Source organism: Acipenser ruthenus, chromosome 11, assembly GCF_902713425.1.
Source record: "Acipenser ruthenus chromosome 11, fAciRut3.2 maternal haplotype, whole genome shotgun sequence".
Classification (NCBI taxonomy): domain Eukaryota; kingdom Metazoa; phylum Chordata; class Actinopteri; order Acipenseriformes; family Acipenseridae; genus Acipenser; species Acipenser ruthenus.
Window position 1 is genome coordinate 25,443,258 of NC_081199.1, and position 19,299 is coordinate 25,462,556.

At 41.3% G+C, this 19,299-nt stretch overlaps 1 protein-coding gene across 6 annotated transcripts; it reads right to left on the bottom strand.

Moving 5' to 3' along the window:
- Window positions 1-753: 753 nt before the first annotated feature.
- On the bottom strand, window positions 754-18,655 carry LOC117427164 (autophagy-related protein 9A-like). Of its 6 annotated transcripts, none has more exons than XM_034045574.3 (18): window positions 18,364-18,655; window positions 17,915-17,993; window positions 16,999-17,075; window positions 16,676-16,826; window positions 16,429-16,472; window positions 15,447-15,511; window positions 14,616-14,777; window positions 14,289-14,430; window positions 12,906-13,654; window positions 11,356-11,509; window positions 9,789-9,968; window positions 6,689-6,928; window positions 5,761-6,002; window positions 3,866-3,983; window positions 3,506-3,719; window positions 2,785-2,924; window positions 2,482-2,511; window positions 754-2,330 (listed from the first exon to the last, which is right to left on the bottom strand). In XM_034045574.3, exons 4-17 carry the CDS (start codon window positions 16,776-16,778, stop codon window positions 2,497-2,499), a joined length of 2,568 nt encoding a protein of 855 aa, XP_033901465.1. In that variant the 5' UTR covers window positions 16,779-16,826; window positions 16,999-17,075; window positions 17,915-17,993; window positions 18,364-18,655; the 3' UTR covers window positions 754-2,330; window positions 2,482-2,496. The 6 variants fall into 6 exon arrangements, with proteins under 6 accessions (XP_033901465.1, XP_033901466.1, XP_033901463.1 ...); XM_034045575.3 differs by lacking the exon at window positions 16,999-17,075 and adding an exon at window positions 17,107-17,176; XM_034045572.3 differs by lacking the exon at window positions 16,999-17,075 and having other exon boundaries at window positions 18,364-18,652.
- Between the last annotated feature and the right edge of the window lie 644 nt (window positions 18,656-19,299).

The window sequence follows — 19,299 nt, forward strand, 5'->3', positions numbered from 1 at the left end:
GGATCTTCTTTATCTGTGGTCCGACGAAGACACCGGCTTTGACCTTTGCCTCAGACAGCTTAGGGAAGAAGTCTTGAAGGTACTTGAAGGCTGCCGACTCCTTATCTAGAGCTCTGACAAATTGTTTCATAAGGCCCAATTTGATAGGCCAAGGTCTTGATGCTGTTGTAATCCTCTTTGAGGTGCACCGAGTGAGCCAGGGGAAGAGACGGGTACTTGTTACCATTATGGAGCAGCACGGCTTTGAGGCTCCTGGATGAGCTGTCAATGAAGAGTCGCCACTCATTCTGGTTACAGGCGATTCCGATTGCCTCGAACAGACTGGTCACATTGATGCCATCTCAGAAAAATGCAGATATGTATCCACTTAGGCAGCTGGAACTAAACTGAACTGGTGGGCTTAAGGCCCCTGTATTTATACTACTATTTATATTACTGGAAAGTTCTAGAAGTTACTCCAAGTTTACTCAGCACTGAATCTATCTGGAATGTTCTGGAAAATAGGTAAATTTCAAAATATCACTGTCCTGGTCACAAAAGCAAAGTTTGTGGGGAATAATAGCCATTTTCTATACTTTTGAGGCATAAGCAATTAGGAAATAACACTTACTACCCAGGAACCAAAAAATAAAAAATAAAAATTTGTTACACGGTGTTATCAATGATCTATTGTTAAATTGTGGGAGCTAAACATTTATCAAATTATCAATGATCTTTATATATATATAAAATTATCAATGATCTGTTGTTAAATTGTGGGAGCTAAACATTTTTATTAACAATTGCTATACATGTATAATACACACTTTATATCTGTTATATGGTTGCTAGATACAGCCATTCATTTGTGAGCTTATGCTACATGATGCAAATTCTTGCACACAGAAATATACAGTACATGTTCAACAACCTTCATACACACAAACAACGAGTCAAAACACATCTCCTCCTAGTCAGATGAGATGAGCTCACAAGAGCTCAGGAGCTGCACAAGACCCCACAGCATTAGTCATAGTTTCACATGCCTAGAAGCACACACACTGGACATGACAACTAGCCAGCCAAAGCGTAATCTTGGGAGTAACTACAGGAAAAATAAACCACGTCACTGCTCATGTGAAGTTATTGGGCACAGTAAGGTATGCTTAAAAATGTTAACAATTATATGTTTTCTAGGTTAGCACTAATCTTGGACTACTTATGTTACCTTAAGTAAGATAGTCTGTGAAAATAAATAAATGTAAAACTTAATCTCAAATCAACAATATATTATGTATTCAGTTAAAAAAAAAAAAAGAAATTGCATAACGGAACAAACTCACATGCCTCCCAAAATAACCTCAGTTAATGTTAACCACTGGCACAGTTTCATCAGAGTCAGTTTAAACTCATTGTAAAAACATTTTATAAAGAAAAGTAACACATTTTACTAGTCTTTTTGAAGTGTTTCTATCTTTCTTAATGATTGTATCAGGAGACCAGTTTAATAAACCAGGTCTCGCATTACTAAATTCAGCCTGTTTCTAGAAAAGAAAAGAAATTGAAAGAAAAGAAAATCATTGAAAATTTAATTTTTCCTATGATATTGGTTATTTGACCTACTCTTTCATGGCTGTGATCATTCCTTTAGCATTCACGACTCAAACCAGACTCATGCCCTCACTAAACACAACCAAGTAGAGGACCCTCTGGCCAGAATACTCAACTACCAACAAAACCCACCTCACTTTCAAGTACCAGTACTGTGATTCCATCCATTCCATTGGCTGGGGGTGCCACTGGCAGAAAAATGTGCATCTCATTAATGGACAACAAGGGGGAGGGGCCAATTCTTATAGATTAATCTCATTACATATTATTATTATTAGTTTATTTAGCAGACGCCTTTATCCAAGGCGACTTACAGAGACTAGGGTGTGTGAACTATGCATCAGCTGCAGAGTCACTTACAATTACGTCTCACCCGAAAGACAGAGCACAAGGAGGTTAAGTGACTTGCTCAGGGTCACACAATGAGTCAGTGGCTGAGGTGGGATTTGAACCGGGGACCTCCTGGTTACAAGCCCCTTTCTTTAACCACTGGACCACACAGCCTCCTGTTTTGGGAAAAGGCTAAGTTTTCAGCTCCACCTTTTAGCAAATTAAAAAAAAAAAAAAAAAAAAAAACACAAGTTGGAGCTCCTGGGTATTTACCCCAACCTCTATACAGTTCCTTGGTTATGTGAGTTGTAAGATGGGCAAATGTTTTTATATGATGCAGGAGGGCTCAAGAGTGTTGATATCTAACAGCAGCTTCCTTGGAGAAAGGCTGTCCGTGTCCATTACGTCAACTGCAGAAAAATAAATAATAAATAATGCCAGTTATAAGCTGGTAGCCATGATCCATACCTCATAACATGATCCATATCTCATTTGTAGTTTCACCATTTACCAATCAGCCACATCTTAAGCAGATTAAAATGTTTTTAGGAACAGCCATACCAAGTTTCATCAAGATCAGAGGTGTGGTTCCTAGGATAGAAGTAAAAATATAAACATAGACATAGAAACAAGACTCCTCCATCTGGCTATCCAACCATAAGGAGCTTGGGCCTTGACCTTGGAAAACTTTATAATTTAGCAAAGGGACCTTATAGCTAATGTGAAAATCAGCAACCAACACAACCGAGCCAAAACTAACTTTTTATGGTTTGTGCATTTTGTACTGGTTCAATCTATTAAAAATGAGAGTAAGAGCATTACAATAATACAAATGTGTGTGTCTGTGTGCCATACTCACTGTACCTTGTGGATCTGCGGGGGGAGTTCCTCTTCAGTGCCTTCCTCAGGCACAGTTTCGTGGTGTCGCATCACCTGCACCTCCTCTGCCCAGCCGCCCATGGGGAGGCGTGAGAACCTGGGTGCGGCCCGTGGACCCCCACTCACTGCGTTTGGAGAAAAGGAGGAACACAACAGTCACATATACACTTTTCGCACTGCATCTCATCTGAAAGGGCAGTCTAAAGAACAATTAATTTAGCAGACAAACTGTGCAATACTTCTAATATGCAATTATCAAAACTGCAGTTCTAGTTTATGATGTTAGTTACAATTAAGGTTTTGTAACAAACTTCAGGGCAGCATCGTAGAATCCCAGTTTAGTTCAGGTAAGAGATTGCTAACCCCACTGCTCCTACAGTATTACTACATCACTGTCTTTAAAAGAAAACCAACCCCAAATGCTGTTAATTGCCACTGAAGTACTGTCAAAATGCAGTAGTGCTTTCATTTTAGTTTCCCATCCCCTATTCACTCCTGATCTGCAAATTTTTACTTTAGGTAATTCGAAGTGGATCACGAGGACATGTATAAAATGCATTCTAAATAAAGAAATAAATGCGAAATAATACAAACCCATTTATAATAATAATATTGGTTTTGTTTAAATATTTAAATTACACACATTAAAAAGTGTTCTGTGAGATGGAACATAAAATGGAAGCATAAAGCCCCCCCATCCCTGTACCTGTGGTGCCCCCGTGTCGGCGCTGCCCGGAGCTGTGTAGCGCAGCCTGCTCCTGGTAGGGGTGCTGTCTTGTGGAGGCAGAGGGGAAGGTGGCAGAGCGGGGCAGGCCGTGGGGGACCTCGCTCTCCTCGGGGGCACTCTCGCTGCTATCGTCACTCTCCTGCCGGTGCCACGTGTGCCTGACTGGCTCCGTCTGGGAATGCTGCTTGTGGAGCTGCAGAGAAACAGATACACAGCTGCATGTGGTATTCATGGTGATTTTTTTTAGTGTAAAAGAAGCATGAACCATAGTTCAATCAGTATGTGTGCTGTTATTTTCCAGCGTATAATGTGTGTTAGGTAGCCCGGCTGCCTCTGTACCTCATGCATGTAGAGTGCGTGGATGCTCATCTCAGTGGAGGCGTACTCTGATAGCACCATGCTGGACAGCTGCCCTTCCCACGCACTGCTGCCAGAGCTGGCTGTTCGGGCATCAGTGCTGCAACGATAAAGAAGGATATAAAAGCAAGGTAAAAACAGACTGGACTCACAAAGCACTTGGCCCAAGTCTACATATCAGTTTTATCCAAAGCCCCAGCCCTTGACTGCATAATGAAGATAAATACATTGTTTGACTTATCAGGAGCTCCTCAGAGACAGACAAACCCTCAACGCTCCAGCCATTCACATAGTACAGTCAGATCAATAAACATTGGGCCAGTTTGTTCAAACTTACAACCACAGATTAATTTATTTTAATTACAGTATCCACCACTTACAGGCAGCCGTTTATATCGGACAAATAGCGTTTGCCATTTGCCATTCCCATTGATTTCAATAACAAAGACATCGTTTATACCGTGTTAAGCACGTCGTATATTTTGGGCAAACTCAGCTGTTTGGATCTCGTTATGTGCCATTCACATAGATTTAAATAACAAATGCACTGCTTACACTGTAGTATCGCTCTTACTAATCAGTTGTTTTCACCTTGTTACCTTGCCATTCACATAGATTTCAATACAAAAGGCAGCACTTTACTGTAGTAAAAGCTTGACAGATCGATCAATCGGCTGTTTGCACCTTTTTATTGAGTGATTACACCTCTACTGTACCTTGGCTATTTAATCACTGTACGCAGATTAGGGTTTACAGTTTGAAAAAGCAGCACTGACTGCAACAGCAAGCATGGCTGGAAAGAGAAAAGTGATGAGCATCAGCACGGAAATTCAATGTAAATAAAATGTCTCTGTTAGATACTGTGCGCTTGCTAAAGCTTGCTTGGAAGTCTGTCAGTCAGCAAACAATGCAACGCTGCTTCAAAAAAGCTGGGGTTTCTGTAGTTGAGGAGAAAAGTGCTGACGAAAATAAAATTGAAACAGAAACTCTGATAACACCAGAGGGGATGTCAGAGGAAGAATTCTCAGCTGTGTCACCATAGCAACCAGGACTGAAACAGACACCAATGACGTAAGCATGCGTGCTGCGCTTGTAACACTGCTAATATGGAGCAGCGTCCGGATATTGAGTCCATACTTGCAAAAACAGATCGTCCAGATGCGTACCAGAGTTCTTCGCTGGAAACAATTTGCAGTAATGTAGCCTACCTGTACTGTACATTTCTGCACTTGCAATACTTTTTTGCACTTCTTTTTATTACATTCATAGGTTTTAATACATCTTTATTAGTGTAAACGCTGGTTTGTTTTGATTACTGTACTGATGATTGGGGGACATTCTGAACGTCAGGTCATTGTATGGGAGTTTATACCGTCCATCGCTTACTGCAGGTGAATCACGGTAACACAAACGCGCCCGTTCTAAGCGGTGGCGATTGTACTGTAGTTATTTATAAATGTATATTCTGCCTTTAACAAAAGTTAAGCTAATTTAAATAACTCTTTCAACACTGCAGACCTAGAAAAGGTCTAGAAAAAACCACTCCACTCAAAACGACAGTCTATGAAAAATAACTTCACTCGACACAACAGTCCTGGTCTAGTATATTTAAATATATCATGCTTGTCTTTTTGCCAATTTCCAAAGTGTTGATAGAGTTGCATACAAGTGTTCTTTTTTCTTTTTGTTCACTGAACAGTAATTACAAATCAATACAAAGCATGGACATGCACACACCACTCATTCAGTTTCATGCAGGTCTGTTTATGTTAGACAGAGGTTCGTTTTCTTATCCCCTAGCCGACACAGTTCCCACATGCCCTTGGTCTAAGCAGGCTGCTCCCCCACACAGACGCACATAAGACTAGCTCTCTTACCCAGAGCCCGCCATGCACCTGGCCCCTGTCAGCTCTGTGCCGTCACTGCGGGGCGGGTGAGTGGAGGTGTAGCTCCCGCGGAGGTGCTGGCTGGTGCTGAGTGGAGAGAGGGAGCGCAGGGCTGAGGCCACGTCACTGCCGCCGGCGCTGGAGATGTGAGGAGCCGCGTGGCCCTCCCGACCGAACTGGAACGAGCCCATCGAGGGCGGCCCCACCAGGAGGTTAGCAATCAGACTGTGGGGCTGAAAAACACAGGACAGGACACCTCTTGTCAAACATCTCACCCAAATGTCTATTAAGGGAACTGTAAACACAAGTCAACTAAGTTATAGGTTTCATTTTTTATGTACCATAAAACTACATTTTTACCCATAGTAGAGTCTATTTTATTAATCACAACAATGGTGGATATCAATACCGCTATCCTATCTCAGGAACACCTCTCTATTTTTTTTGTTGGTATTTAGTGATGTTTACAAGGTCAATAAATCCTTTGTTTAAAGAGGAAAAGAAGAAAAAACTTACGCCCTTATCCAGGGCGACTTACAATTGTGGCAAGATATCACATTATTTTTACATACAATTACCCATTTAAACAGTTGGGTTTTTACTGGAGCAATCTAGGTAAAGTACCTTGCTCAAGGGTACAGCAGCAGTGTCCCCCACTGGGGATTGAACTCACGACCCTCCGGTCAAGAGTCCAGAGCACTAACCACTACTCCACACTGCTGCCCTGTTTACTTTAAGCAAAGCCAAATATAATACTTACAACAAACTAGATTACTGGCAAAGCAGGCAGATAGGCAGGTAGGATGGTTTTCTCTGATTTTGGTGACTGTCATTTAGACAGACAAGGAGTCTGATTAACTCAAACTGGACAGATATGAGACAGGCGACAGACCGATAGACACACAGTAAGCCTGGTTACCTCTGATTCCGACTGGATGGACTGGATGGATGTGAAGAGGTGGTTCTCTGGCAGCGCCCCCTGCTGCCTGCTGGTGGCCTCACGCTGCACCTTTCCCTTGAGCTGACTGATGAAGTGTGTGCTCTCGCGGGGAGGCTGCCAGCGTGGGTTGGTGATGGCGAAGTGCATCAGAGACAGCTCTGTCTTCCCATCCTCCGCCTGCTGGTAAATCGAGGCCTCTGTCTTCCCAGCTGACATCCACTGTCAAGAAACATAGCAACATTAGGGGCTTCCGCTGGGACCACAGCAATGGTTAACCACTTAGTTTCTGCTTTAACCCTTAGTACAGTAAAAAAAATAAATGAGATTTACTAATTATTTATCCATATCCATTTATCCATAACTAAAATGGAAGAGAACCAAACTCCCTGCTGCCCTAGACCTTTACCGCACTCTCCTCTCCTCCTTCTCCTCTACTCTCTCCTCTGCTAAATGTGCTTATTTCCAATCTGAAATCCAAGCCTCCACTAACAACCCACGTAAACTATTCTCTACCTTCTCCTCCCTCCTAAACCCTCCCCCCCTCCTCCTCCCTCCTCTATCTCCCCTGACGACTTTGCCTCCTTCTTCTCTTCTAAAATCTCAGATATCCGCAAACTCTTTAACACCTCTCCCTCCCCCGCACCCCCTCCTGCTCCAACCCCTACACCCACTGCAACCCCTACTAACTCGCCCTCCTTCTCCACCTTCTTGCCCCTCTCAGACTCTGACCTCTCCTCCCTGCTCCAGGGTCACAAACCCACCACGTGTGCCTTGGACCCCCTCCCCACTCACCTCTTTCAAGCTGCTGCTCCTGCTCTACTCCCCTTCATCTCCTCACTCCTCAACACCTCTCTACTTTCTGGCATCTTTCCCTCTGCCTTCAAAAAAGCCTCCATCACTCCCCTCCTCAAAAAACCTACCCTCGACCCCACCTCCCTCCAGAGCTACCTCCTACCCTTCCTCTCCAAAACCCTCGAGCGGACTGTACACCGCCAGCTCTCTGCTTTCCTGTCCAACCACTCTCTGCTTGACCCTCTCCAATCTGGCTTCCACTCTGCTCACTCCACTGAAACCGCCCTCCTGTCTGTCACCAACTCACTTAAGTGTGCCCGAGCTGCCTCTCTCTCCTCTGTCCTAATTCTCCTCGACCTCTCTGCTGCCTTTGACACTGTTGATCACTCTATTCTACTATCATCTCTTGCTGACCTGGGGATCTCTGGCACTGCTCTGACCTGGTTCTCCTCCTACCTCTCCAACCGCACTTACCAGGTAACCTGGCGTGGAGCAACCTCCACACCTCACCCTCTCTTAACAGGAGTCCCCCAAGGGTCAGTCTTGGGTCCTCTCCTGTTCTCTCTCTACACCCGCTCCCTGGGCCCCCTCATCGCATCCTATGGTTTCTCATACCATTTCTATGCTGATGATGCTCAGATTTTCCTCTCCTTCCCCACCTCTGACTCCACCATCTCCTCCCGTATCTCTACCTGTCTGTCTGCTATTTCCTCCTGGATGCACTCGCATCACCTCAAACTCAACCTCTCTAAATCTGACCTCCTTTTCTTTCACTCTTCCTCACCCTCCTCTGATCTCTCTATCTCTGTTCCTCTGGAATCTACCACACTCTCTCCCTCTTCCTCTGCTAAGAACCTTGGAGTCACCCTGGACCCCTGCCTCTCTTATTCCCAGCACATCTCCACTCTGGCACGCACTTGCCGATTCTTCCTGAGCAACATCCGAAGAATCCGACCCTTCCTCACCAACTATGCTACCCAGCTCCTGGTCCAGGCCCTGGTACTCTCCCGCCTAGACTACTGCAACTCCCTCCTGGCTGGCCTCCCTGCGTCCGCCACCCGTCCGCTCCAGCTCATCCAGAACTCTGCTGCCCGCCTGGTGTTCTCTCTGCCTTGCTTCGCCCACGCTACTCCACTACTCCGCTCGCTCCACTGGCTCCCGATCACCGCTCGCATCCAGTTCAAGACTCTTGTACTTGCCTACAGATGCCTTGACCAGACTGCACCCAGCTACCTCCAGACCCTCATCTCTCCCTACACCCCCACTCGACCTCTCCGCTCCGCCTGCACTAGAAGACTGGCTCTACCTCCGCTACGCTCCCCTGCCTCCAGAGCCCGCTCCTTCTCCACCACTGCGGAGCAAATGACCTTCCTACAGATGTCAGGACTGCCCAGTCCCTGACCACATTCCGGCGCCTCCTTAAGACTCACCTCTTCAAAGAGCACCTGTAGAACTCCTCTGTTTGTATCCTGGGACACTATCACCCTTCATTCAAATGTGCTTTATTTTGCTCTTATCTGCCCCCTATTTTACTGCATTTAATCCTGTACTTCAGAATACTGTAATCTGCCAAGTGTTTAACCTGTAGTACTTTGTATTTAATCACATCCTGATGTAACTATCACTATTTAATCATATCCTGATGTAACTATCACTATTATCTGCTGTATTATTGAATTGTGGTTTGTCACACTTGAACAAAAAATTATTGTATTTCTTGCTCTTATTGTAGTACTTGTATTGTAACACTTGAATGTATTTTGTATTTGCTTGCGATTGTAAGTCGCCCTGGATAAGGGCGTCTGCTAAGAAATAAATAATAATAATAATAATAATATTAAACGTTAAACTAAATACTAAAATAAATCATTGAACTTATTAAGTTTGCTACTTATTCCCTATAAGGTGTTTTGAGACTTCTGAAGCTAGAAGCTAGTAGTTAGAAGACAGGCCAGGTGGAAATTTGCCAATTTTACGCAAGACCACAATCAGACAGGCCACTGCTTGCTGTGTGTTTGTAAATTATAGTTATAAATGACAGACTAATCTCATTTTGGGGTGTAGTCACTTCATCTAAACAGTGTCATATCTTAATACTACCACATTTCAGATAACTAATATAAAGTGTGCATCCTGGCCTATGAAAATCAAACCATGTGTGAAAGTCCCTTAAGCTCGTTTCAATGACTGTAGTATTTAGATCCGGCGAAACACTTTAAAAGGAGTATAGTTGATCAGGTGAATGTACACAATGCACCCGTGTGTAGTTAGCGTGCTGTCTCCTCACCGCGGGGTGGCCATGCTGCCGGACGTCCATCTGTGCGAAGGAGCAGGTGTCCCCAGCACCCACCACTTCCACAGTAAAATTGCGGAAGAAGTCAATGATCTCCAGGGCTTTGTGGCGCAGACAGAAGATGAGGATGAAGGGAGTGATCACTGGGCTCAGCAGCTCCTCCAGGATGAACACCTGCCGGCAAACAAACAGACACAGACAACACCAGTTTACAGGCTGAACATGGCAGAGATGCTAAGAATTTTCCCTTAACCTTTAACCATTCTCAAAAATGTGCATGTCAACTACAGAGGTCAGCTGTAGTGTTTATACAGTAGGAGGTGTACGATGCAAGTTTATTTATTTAATAATCATTTCCAGAAAGACATAAATGTTGCACACATGTAATCTTGCACACAGTAATGTGGTAGTATATCATAAAAAAGATGTGATCTAATGCAGGGCTTCTCATGTTGACTTTTTTGGTTGGTTACAAAAAATCCCAATGTCAAAGTTTAAACATTGATATGGGTTTCATACTTCAGTTTAAATGTTTAAGAAATTAAAGAAATCTAACATTCCTATTACTCGAAAAAGCCGAGGAAACCATTCAATGGCCGAGTGGGAGCGACAGGAGCCGAGACAAGCCGAAAAAAAAAAGGGCGAATCTCATGAATAGTCATACTTAACCTCTGGCATCAGATAACGGTGGCCATAAGGAAACAAGCTGGCTGATACTGCATCAGCGCTCAAGAGAATATCACGGACATTTGCAGAGCTTTTTTGAGATGTTATAGTAATAAAATAATGACTTGGATCGCATTATTGAGGCGTTTGGTGATAAAACGAGTGATCAGAAGATGATTGATCAGTATGTACGACTATTATTATTATTATTATTATTATTTATTTCTTAGCATGTGTGAAAGCTATAGCGAACGAAAGGGTGGGGCGGGGCTGGAGATGCCTAGTGAGTGTTTTGTTGATATGCAGGGCCTTTTAAACCCGTTTGACTGTGGAAAAAAAATACTTTTAAACAGCGCGTCTAAAATTAACTGCGCGTGTGAAAATAAATTGGACCTGACGCGCCTGACACACACTTAATAAATGGACTGCAAAGGGTTAATCCCAGGAAGCCTAGGTTCAAATCTAGCTCAGGTCACATGTGAAATTAGTTTGGTGGTCTATACCTTTAGACATCAGTAAGTAATTAAAAGTGTTTAAATAAATACTGACATTTTAGTCCCATTTTCTCAAAGTTTAAATCTGGTAAAACAACGAAAAACTGGCATTCATAGGCAAGCCAAACAAGATTTGAACATTCACAAATCTACTGATCTTTTTGTAAGGTCACAAATGTATGATGTCAGTGGCACCAAAAAGTATTCAGATTTTTTTGTTTAATGCAAAGCTAAATACCCAATTATTTACACAGCTAATATTATTCAATATAATTGATTATTCAGTTATTTTATATAAATTGTAAATACAAATGATTCTTACTGTCTGTATAGTTTTTGGTGCTCCATGCATCTAAAGGGAAAGCTTAGGTAAGCATGTACAGTTTTAGGGCTTCACTCACTGCTTTGTACTGGAAGAGCTGTGAGAACTCGTCCCGAGTCTCGTAGCGGTGAGCGTTCCCCTGCCAGTGGTCTGGCATGTAGTGGATATGGGCCAGGATCACCTTCAGCAGTTGCTCTGGGCAAAACACCATATGCTTGTCTGGGATAAAAGACCTGCAATGGACAAACAGATAGAATAGGCTTCAGCAGCAAAATTATTGTCCAAATGCCTATTTAAAACACACACATTTGCCAAATGTTCCAGTGCTAGTCCAGAGATGGAAAAGAAAAACCATATTGTCAAAGCGTTTACTCCATAGTCTTTCATTTATATTTTTTGAAAGGAAGAAAATCCACACTGATGTATTTACCAAGCACCACTTCTTATTTTAATAACTGAATATAACAATGTTATTCTAACAAATAATTATTTAAAACAAGATTATTTAACTTGAGCGCTGACACTTGTCTACTTGATTTAGTTTCATACAAGTCTTAACAATAATTTATGACAAGTGTTTTAGCAGTAACAGCTGAAACTGAAAAGTGTTTCATGGATTCAAAACCTTACAAACCTTTAAAAAACGTATTTTAAATGTTCATTTTCAGTTTTGTTAATTAGTTGACTTAAATTTAAAAAAAAAAAAAAATCTTTAGATTTTTTTAAAATTAAATTTAATAAAATCTTACAATAAGATGATTATTTGATTAAAATTAGCCACTCCCCAGAGGCTTAGCCTCTGGGGAGTGGAGCCAAGGAGAACATTTTGGGGCTAAAAGCTCTGACAACCAAGAGCATCCTCACTTTTGCTTCTGTAGCAGTTGTGATCTCTGAAGTCATTATCATGACTGAGCAATAATATAAATACATACATTGCTAATGTCGCTGATCCTGTATATTGTGCTGTGTTATTGTGAGTATTTTATATGAGAAATAACTTTAAATCAAGTTATGCCACACAGGGTACAAATAAGAAATAAAAAAGACAGCATTACATTAAATGCATTATATTACCTTATTAAACTAAAATTAAATGAACAAAATACATTTGTTGTGTTTAAAATTTGTATAACATTTTTCACTGTGAAAAATTGCATATTAACTTTTGTTCAACTTTCCAGTTAACAAAAAAAAATAATAATCTGCCTGATGCCTAATTTTGAGTGTTGAGTGATAAAGCTTAATTTAAAAAGCAATTGGGTGTAGGCTATGTAGAACAATAAAACATACTCATAAGCTTTGGGCAAAACTGTTATACATCGCATCCATTCTTAATCAGTTTTCAGAACATTTCTGCAGTAAATGGCCACTAATATTGCCAAAAACTTAAGGTACAATTTCAGTATGTCTTTTAGCACTAAGGAGTTACACTACCCTAGAATAATTAAACAAACAGTATCCTTACTGGAAAAAAACAGCCATAGACATACACATAGTGTATGAGATCAGTTTGGGCTTAAAAAAAAAAAAGTGGGATGGTTTAAGCGCCCCCAAGCCTTATGGCAGAACCGCCCCTGGCTATTTCCCTTGGTAATCAGTGGCGACCTGCTCGACTGCCCCCTGCCTCACCTGCAGACGGTGACGCAGACCCCCAGTAGGGTGATAGTGGTCAGCACATGCTCCACAGCCAGCACGTCCTCATCATATATGGTCAGGGAGATAAGCACCGCCAGGATGGATCCCGCGAAGAAGGCCACGTTCTTGGCCACCACGGTCAGCAGCGGGGACATGAAGCAGTTCATGTACTTGGAGGAGGCCTTGTAGCCCTTGCTGAGGCGTGACATGAGCTCGTGGTCCAGCTCGTTGAAGTGGCGCAGGTAGCAGCGGCCGTACAGCGACCAGCAGCGCGCGCCCAGGCTGCCGGGCTCCCGCTTGATCACCTCGGTGTAGCTGAAGAAGGCATAGAGGATCTGCCAGATCAGGATGATGGGGCACAGCAGCAGGTTGGCCACCCCGATCCACAGAATGCGAGTGCTGAGCCTGCCCGCCAGCTCCAGCCGGTTGCCGCCCCGCTTGTACTCGGGCTTCAAGCTCCACTCGTTCTCGAAGAGGGAGCCCGGCCCCCAGAAGAAGATGAGCTCAAAGTTGTACTTGAGCCCCCGGGTGTAAAAGACTGCATTACCCAGCAGGGGGTGGTGGTAGCGGATGGGCAGCAGGGACTTGTTGACCATGGCCACCATGTAATTCTTGAAGCGCAGGATGCGGTGGTAGATGTCCAGCTCGCTCAGCTCCTTCTTGTGGATGCACATCTGGTGCTCCTTCTGGATCTCGATGATCCTCGTCTGCACCTCTTGCCATGTGAAGTAGGGCAGGTCAGCCTGCACCATGAACCATACAGAACAACCTTTCATTACAATGTTAATTTTATTAACATTTTTATTTTATTTTATTTTAATTTTACAGGGTTGCTCTAAAGTTTGATGGCCCCCGTTTAACAAAGATGTAAAGAGAAAATGGTGTACAGAACATTGTAAGGTTTTTTTTTTCCCCCCCCCGCAATTTAAGATCAAAATCTCTGTTACAAAAAAGTCAAGTTACATTTAACGACTTAAATATGATTTATTCAAATAACATGATTTTAAATTATTGTTATTTAGCTTTTGGGAAAAGTGTGAATTTAGGAGATGGCAATGTCAGTGGTTTCAGTCAGTGTGATGCCAGCAGGCACCATTACAACTTCCCCTCACAGCTCTGTGCTCACACCTCTACCTGAACACCCCTGCAATCAAGTCCTGGGCTTCTATAAAATACATGTCAATGTTGTAGATTCTAACCCCCCAAAGATGAAAGGCATGAGGAGTTAAGGAATTTCTGTTTTGAGCACTCCTGCTTTTTACATTGTTCTTTTTAGTTGTGAATCTCCATATTTTAACCAATGCATTAGCATTAAATCTGAATAATCTCAGATCCAGTCAAAGTCCAAACTAGAACAAACTTGTGCACATCACTTACCATGGGTATCCTCAGTGCATTAATGTAAAAGGAGCGGATCTCCCAATAGCAGCAAATGTTATAGATGAATTTGATAAAGCGATGCAACCAGAACACTCCAGCTATTATCATGATGAAAATGACAAAGACATTGTCACGGATTCTGGAACAAACATGAAAACAGGCTGAAGTCAAATAAAGCTCTCAATATATTTGTTGTATTGCCTTGAAACACTAAAGCACTACGGTTTCATTTAGACAATTGTAATGGATTGTCGAATTTCAAACATCACACATCTCATGCATTCCTTAAACAAGCACAGATTAAACATCACAGCTGAAAACTACCTGGCACTGCAGACGTCAGCCGGAAGGAATGCATCTGGAAGAGTCACTTTCATTGTTTCGTGTCCACGCTGGGTGTGGTTCACCAACTTGTTGGCAAAAAGAATGTCATAGTCAACGCAGTTCGCCAGGAACACAGTAAAGGCTACCACAAACACCAATTGCCTACAAAGATAAAAAGAAAATGTGCTTTTGTAAATAAAATTAAGCTTTAAACAAAGCATACAAATTAAGGGGTACATTTGGTTACATGATACATGTATTTCCACAAGTATTTCTTACCTTTATGTATTTAGAATATAAATCAGTGTCTCCCAGTGTACCACATTAGTTTGAGGTTTTTTTCAGTTGGTTTTACACCCCCCCCAATAAGAACTAATTTTGGACAACCTTAAGTAGTCTAAGATTAGTGCTGATCATGGTATGTGAAACCAGCCGTGTCACTCCTGAACACTATTAGCTTCATAATGGTCAGGGACAAAACAGGCACAGTTACAGATTTTTATACAAATCATTTCCCAAAACACCCCAAAAGACCCACTGGCTATTAACAAATCTGTTATTTAATACGTCTGTTAGCGTACATTGGTGTGATCTGCCTTGGCAAACACACTTTTAGTTATTGCACAGTGGTGGTTAACAATCACATATAGTATTCCCTCCGACTTTTCATTTTCTGCACATTCTCTAAACAGATCCTAGGTCAGCCTTCGGGGCAGCAGTTTACTTCGGAGACTCTTTCAATGCATGACTTTAGCTTGGAGAGAAAAAAAAAGTGTTACTAAAAATACTTGACTCAGTACAGATAAAACAATTCAATAAATGGATACTCACACAAGCTCAAAGATCTCCCCCAGAAGCATGCAGGTGAAGCCATTTTTCTGGTGCAGGTTATAGACGTAGGCGATAACAGTTAACGAAAAATAGGAACAAAACATTCTGCACATTCACAGTATCTACCAGTTATGTGCTATTTTCCTTTTCCAAACGCCATTTTAGTTTTTTGGCAGTTTTACTGCATGGATTGAGGCACCACTCCAGTGTCTACATTCCAGAAGGACTAAACCTCTGGTGGACAATCGGCTGCACTTAAAAACATCTACTCTGCCCTAAAATTCTGTCGCCTCTCAACAAATAATGCTCAGTATTCGGCAGCCAAGATATAAAAGGGCAATGACCAATCCCTGACTGAATTTCCTTACATATGCCTCATTATCTGAACCCCATAAAAAAAAAACTGTTTTCCTTGACCCTTGAGCAGTTAAAAAAACACCTTCAAAAATTCACCCAGTGTGAGTTACTGGGTCATTTCTCAAGAGTGGTTTCGAAAGTATGTAAATCAGTAGTACTGTATGAATGAAACTACTGAACAAGAAACTGACTCTCTATACACATATCAGAAAAAAATGAGAAGAAACCACACTGGAGTTCCCCTCAAAGGCTGACATTAGTAATTGACCTTCATATTGAAAGTGCTCCCTGATTATGTCCCTTCAGCACTAATCCTTGCTAACTAAGAACCTAAGACAAAGAAAAACATTACTTCTCAGAAAATATTTTACCTCACAAAATGGCAATCAACAGCAAAGGTGCACATCACAAATTTAAAATCACAACACAACATTTAAGATCACAACACAACATTAAAAAAATATATATGATCAAGCAACTTTAGGAGTTTTAGGGTGAGAATAATAAAATATCCCATTATTTAGATGGTTGTGATGGAAATATGTGATCATCGTAGTAGCTTAGCACATTTTTTCAATCACCACATCACCCATTTCTCACTGCAACAGGAAGACCAAAAGGATATTCTTTGGAAGAAGAGGTCCAGGTTTTCTATGTGATGCCATTGAGCTGTATGGAAAGAAACAATTTAAACAGAGTATTAGCAAGAACCCTGCAACAGCAATACAATATCTCTTTGAAATGTTTTGTGGTGATGGGTTTAATCATGAAAAACCATTGGGCTTGCTATTCGTTTGATACTGAGGACTAGTCCAGTGTAACATTCTGTTTCATAGAATGGCCCTACAGTAACACTAAAAGACACTTCTTACACTTGGCACCTTCCGGGACATGGACCAGCATGTCATCTCCCCCTGGTGGAGAGTCATTGTCAGATGCCTCCAGCCGCTGGTACTCAGTGTCAAAGTGGGCCATTTTACTCTATCCTTCTGCATCAGGTGTCAGAAAAGACTCTTCAGGTACCTGTGATAGGAAAGACATAATCAGGCATAGGGGACAATGTACATGTTCTGCAGCAGTAGAAAATGCTTATCCAAGAAAAATATTCCTAACCAACTTTTGATCTATTTTATCAGTTATTTTCCCCACCTTTTTTCTACTCAATATGAAATGGCCAATTCAAATGTTGACTCACTGATGCAACCCACTTTCCAATCAGTTCACCTTTGTTCCTACTGTCAAGACAATTGACTCCTTTCACCCGCGCCGAACCTAAGAAACAAATGTTGCCAAGATACTGAACCTTGTAAGACAGGTGGTCCACATTAGCTAGTCCCAGGGTGGCCTTGTCCAGCACCTGACCAGCAGGGGCGCTAAAGTGTAATTAGGTGAAGAATCCCCAGAAAAAAAAAAAAAACAATCTAAGGACCTTTATGAAATTTACCAGGTGATGCAATTTACAGGGACAACAATGTGAATTATCAGAACTGTGCCCAACATGTTTTTTCCAATAAACAGGAATATAACTACATGTCCATTATTTGATGTAAAGCAAAAATGACAGCTATGGCTAAGAAAAATACCACTGCTAACTCTTTCTTGAAAAACTGATGATGAGAACAAAATAACTATTTTTCAGATTTCGATTGCTACCAAACACAAACACTAGTGCTGCAGTACTAATCGACAATTTCATATAACCCAATAAGGTAAACATTGTAAAGCCCCGGTTACTCAGTCCCAAGCTTCCGATTGGCTGAATATGTAAACCACCCACAGTAATAACTGTAGTAAAGAACATGCGTTTGATAAACACGTTGTAGAATAAAATGCGAAGCACATTTCGTGGTCTGTTTTAAATTGTGGATTGAATTTGTATATTTTATAATGCTAGCGAAGCACGTAAACAACACCTGTTACCAAGGACAAGGAAATACAATACCATACAGACTGCCAAATTCGACATAAGGTCTCACCAAGGCCCTCATATTTATAGAGCATAACTAAGAAAACGAGTGTTTTTTTTTTTTTTTTTTTTTTTCATGTTCACACACTGACGAGTCTTACAGTAATATAACGATAGATAATTTGGCAGGTTTGACTCGTCTCACCTCCATTCCTGTCAACTTGCACACCCAGTACAGTACTCGTCTGTCGCCCAGCCCGTGTCCTTTCTATTTCCAAACGTTTCTGGAAGAAGGAAAACAAAAGTATCCAAAATACACGATTGTACCGTATTATTGTACACGTTAATCGCGTATATAAATAATATAATAACCTTATAGTAGTATGCTAGTATCTAAATATTGTTCATATTTTTCAGTTAGTAAAAGTGTATTATTGGTTGCTTTATATCCAATTATCGGTTTTAAACGCAGTTCTTATAATATATTAAGCATAACCTGTCATTGTCTATCTTTAATTAAAAAAATAATACAATACAACAGTCCATCGAGGAGTATGTACTTCGTTGTACACTACACTGTTTTCAACAAAAAATACGCATCAACAAATACGAATTACATTGTGATTTTAAAAAAGCCCTTTTGATAATACTCACGTTTTCAAACCCCTTACTTCATGGGTATTTACGAGAACTGGTATGTCTGGTAATTCCACCGAGACAAAATATCCTTTTGGTTTATATTTTTTGTTTGTTTTATTCTTCAAATCAGACAGTCAGTTTTGGTTTCATTTCATAATACCTCAGGACCCTGACAGCCACTGTTCTGACAGGCAGCCCGAAATACCAATCAGAGTGCGATTCTTGGGGATTGTTGCTCAAGATTGCCAATCAGACTCCATAGAGGGAGGGTCTAAAAATGTTCATGTTTATATAAAAAGTTCTACTCGTATATTCTGCCAGTATTTTTTTTATCGTGATAAAACTTCAGGACTCGACTCGCGCAATGTAGATGGGATTTCTGTATGCAAATTAGGTCTGATTGCGTAAGACGTGCATGTAGACCAATCAGCGAGCAGTATTCTGTAAACAAAAAGTGTCATGTTCTCGGTCATTGATCACAACATTCACCATGTCGGAACCAAAATCGTCAAAAAGAAATAAAAAAAAAATCTGCAGTGCTGTATGCATCACAGATCTGTTTCAAAAGAAGGATTACAGTATTTTACAGCCACCCGGTGGGAAACTTATCAAAACTGTTTTAAAAAATGGCTTAGATTAGATGGTGAATATACAGTTCGAGTCCATGGACTTCACTGACATTCCCGCAGACATAGGATATTCATCTTACATGTTACACTATGTAACACAATTTTTGTTCCTGGGTAGTAAGTGTTATTTCCTAATTGCTTATGCCTCAAAAGTATAGAAAATGGCTATTATTCCCCACAAACTTTGCTTTTGTGACCAGGACAGTGATATTTTGAAATTTACCTATTTCCAGTGAGAAAACAGGCGAATTTGTGTCTTTTCGTTCACATAAAGTCAGAAAAAAACAACATATGAATCCAAATTAACATGTATTTATACTAA

Bases quoted from the DNA above. Each gene is read 5' to 3' on its own strand.
- LOC117427164 (XM_059033500.1), bottom strand. From the start codon at position 16,778: ATGGCCCACTTTGACACTGAGTACCAGCGGCTGGAGGCATCTGACAAT. The intron at 11,510-12,905 runs GTGAGGCAGGGG...TGTCCATTGCAG, and splicing joins GTCTGCGTCACCGTCTGCAG to GTCTTTTATCCCAGACAAGC. The intron at 2,925-3,505 runs GTACAGGGATGG...CTCCAAACGCAG, and splicing joins CCGACACGGGGGCACCACAG to TGAGTGGGGGTCCACGGGCC.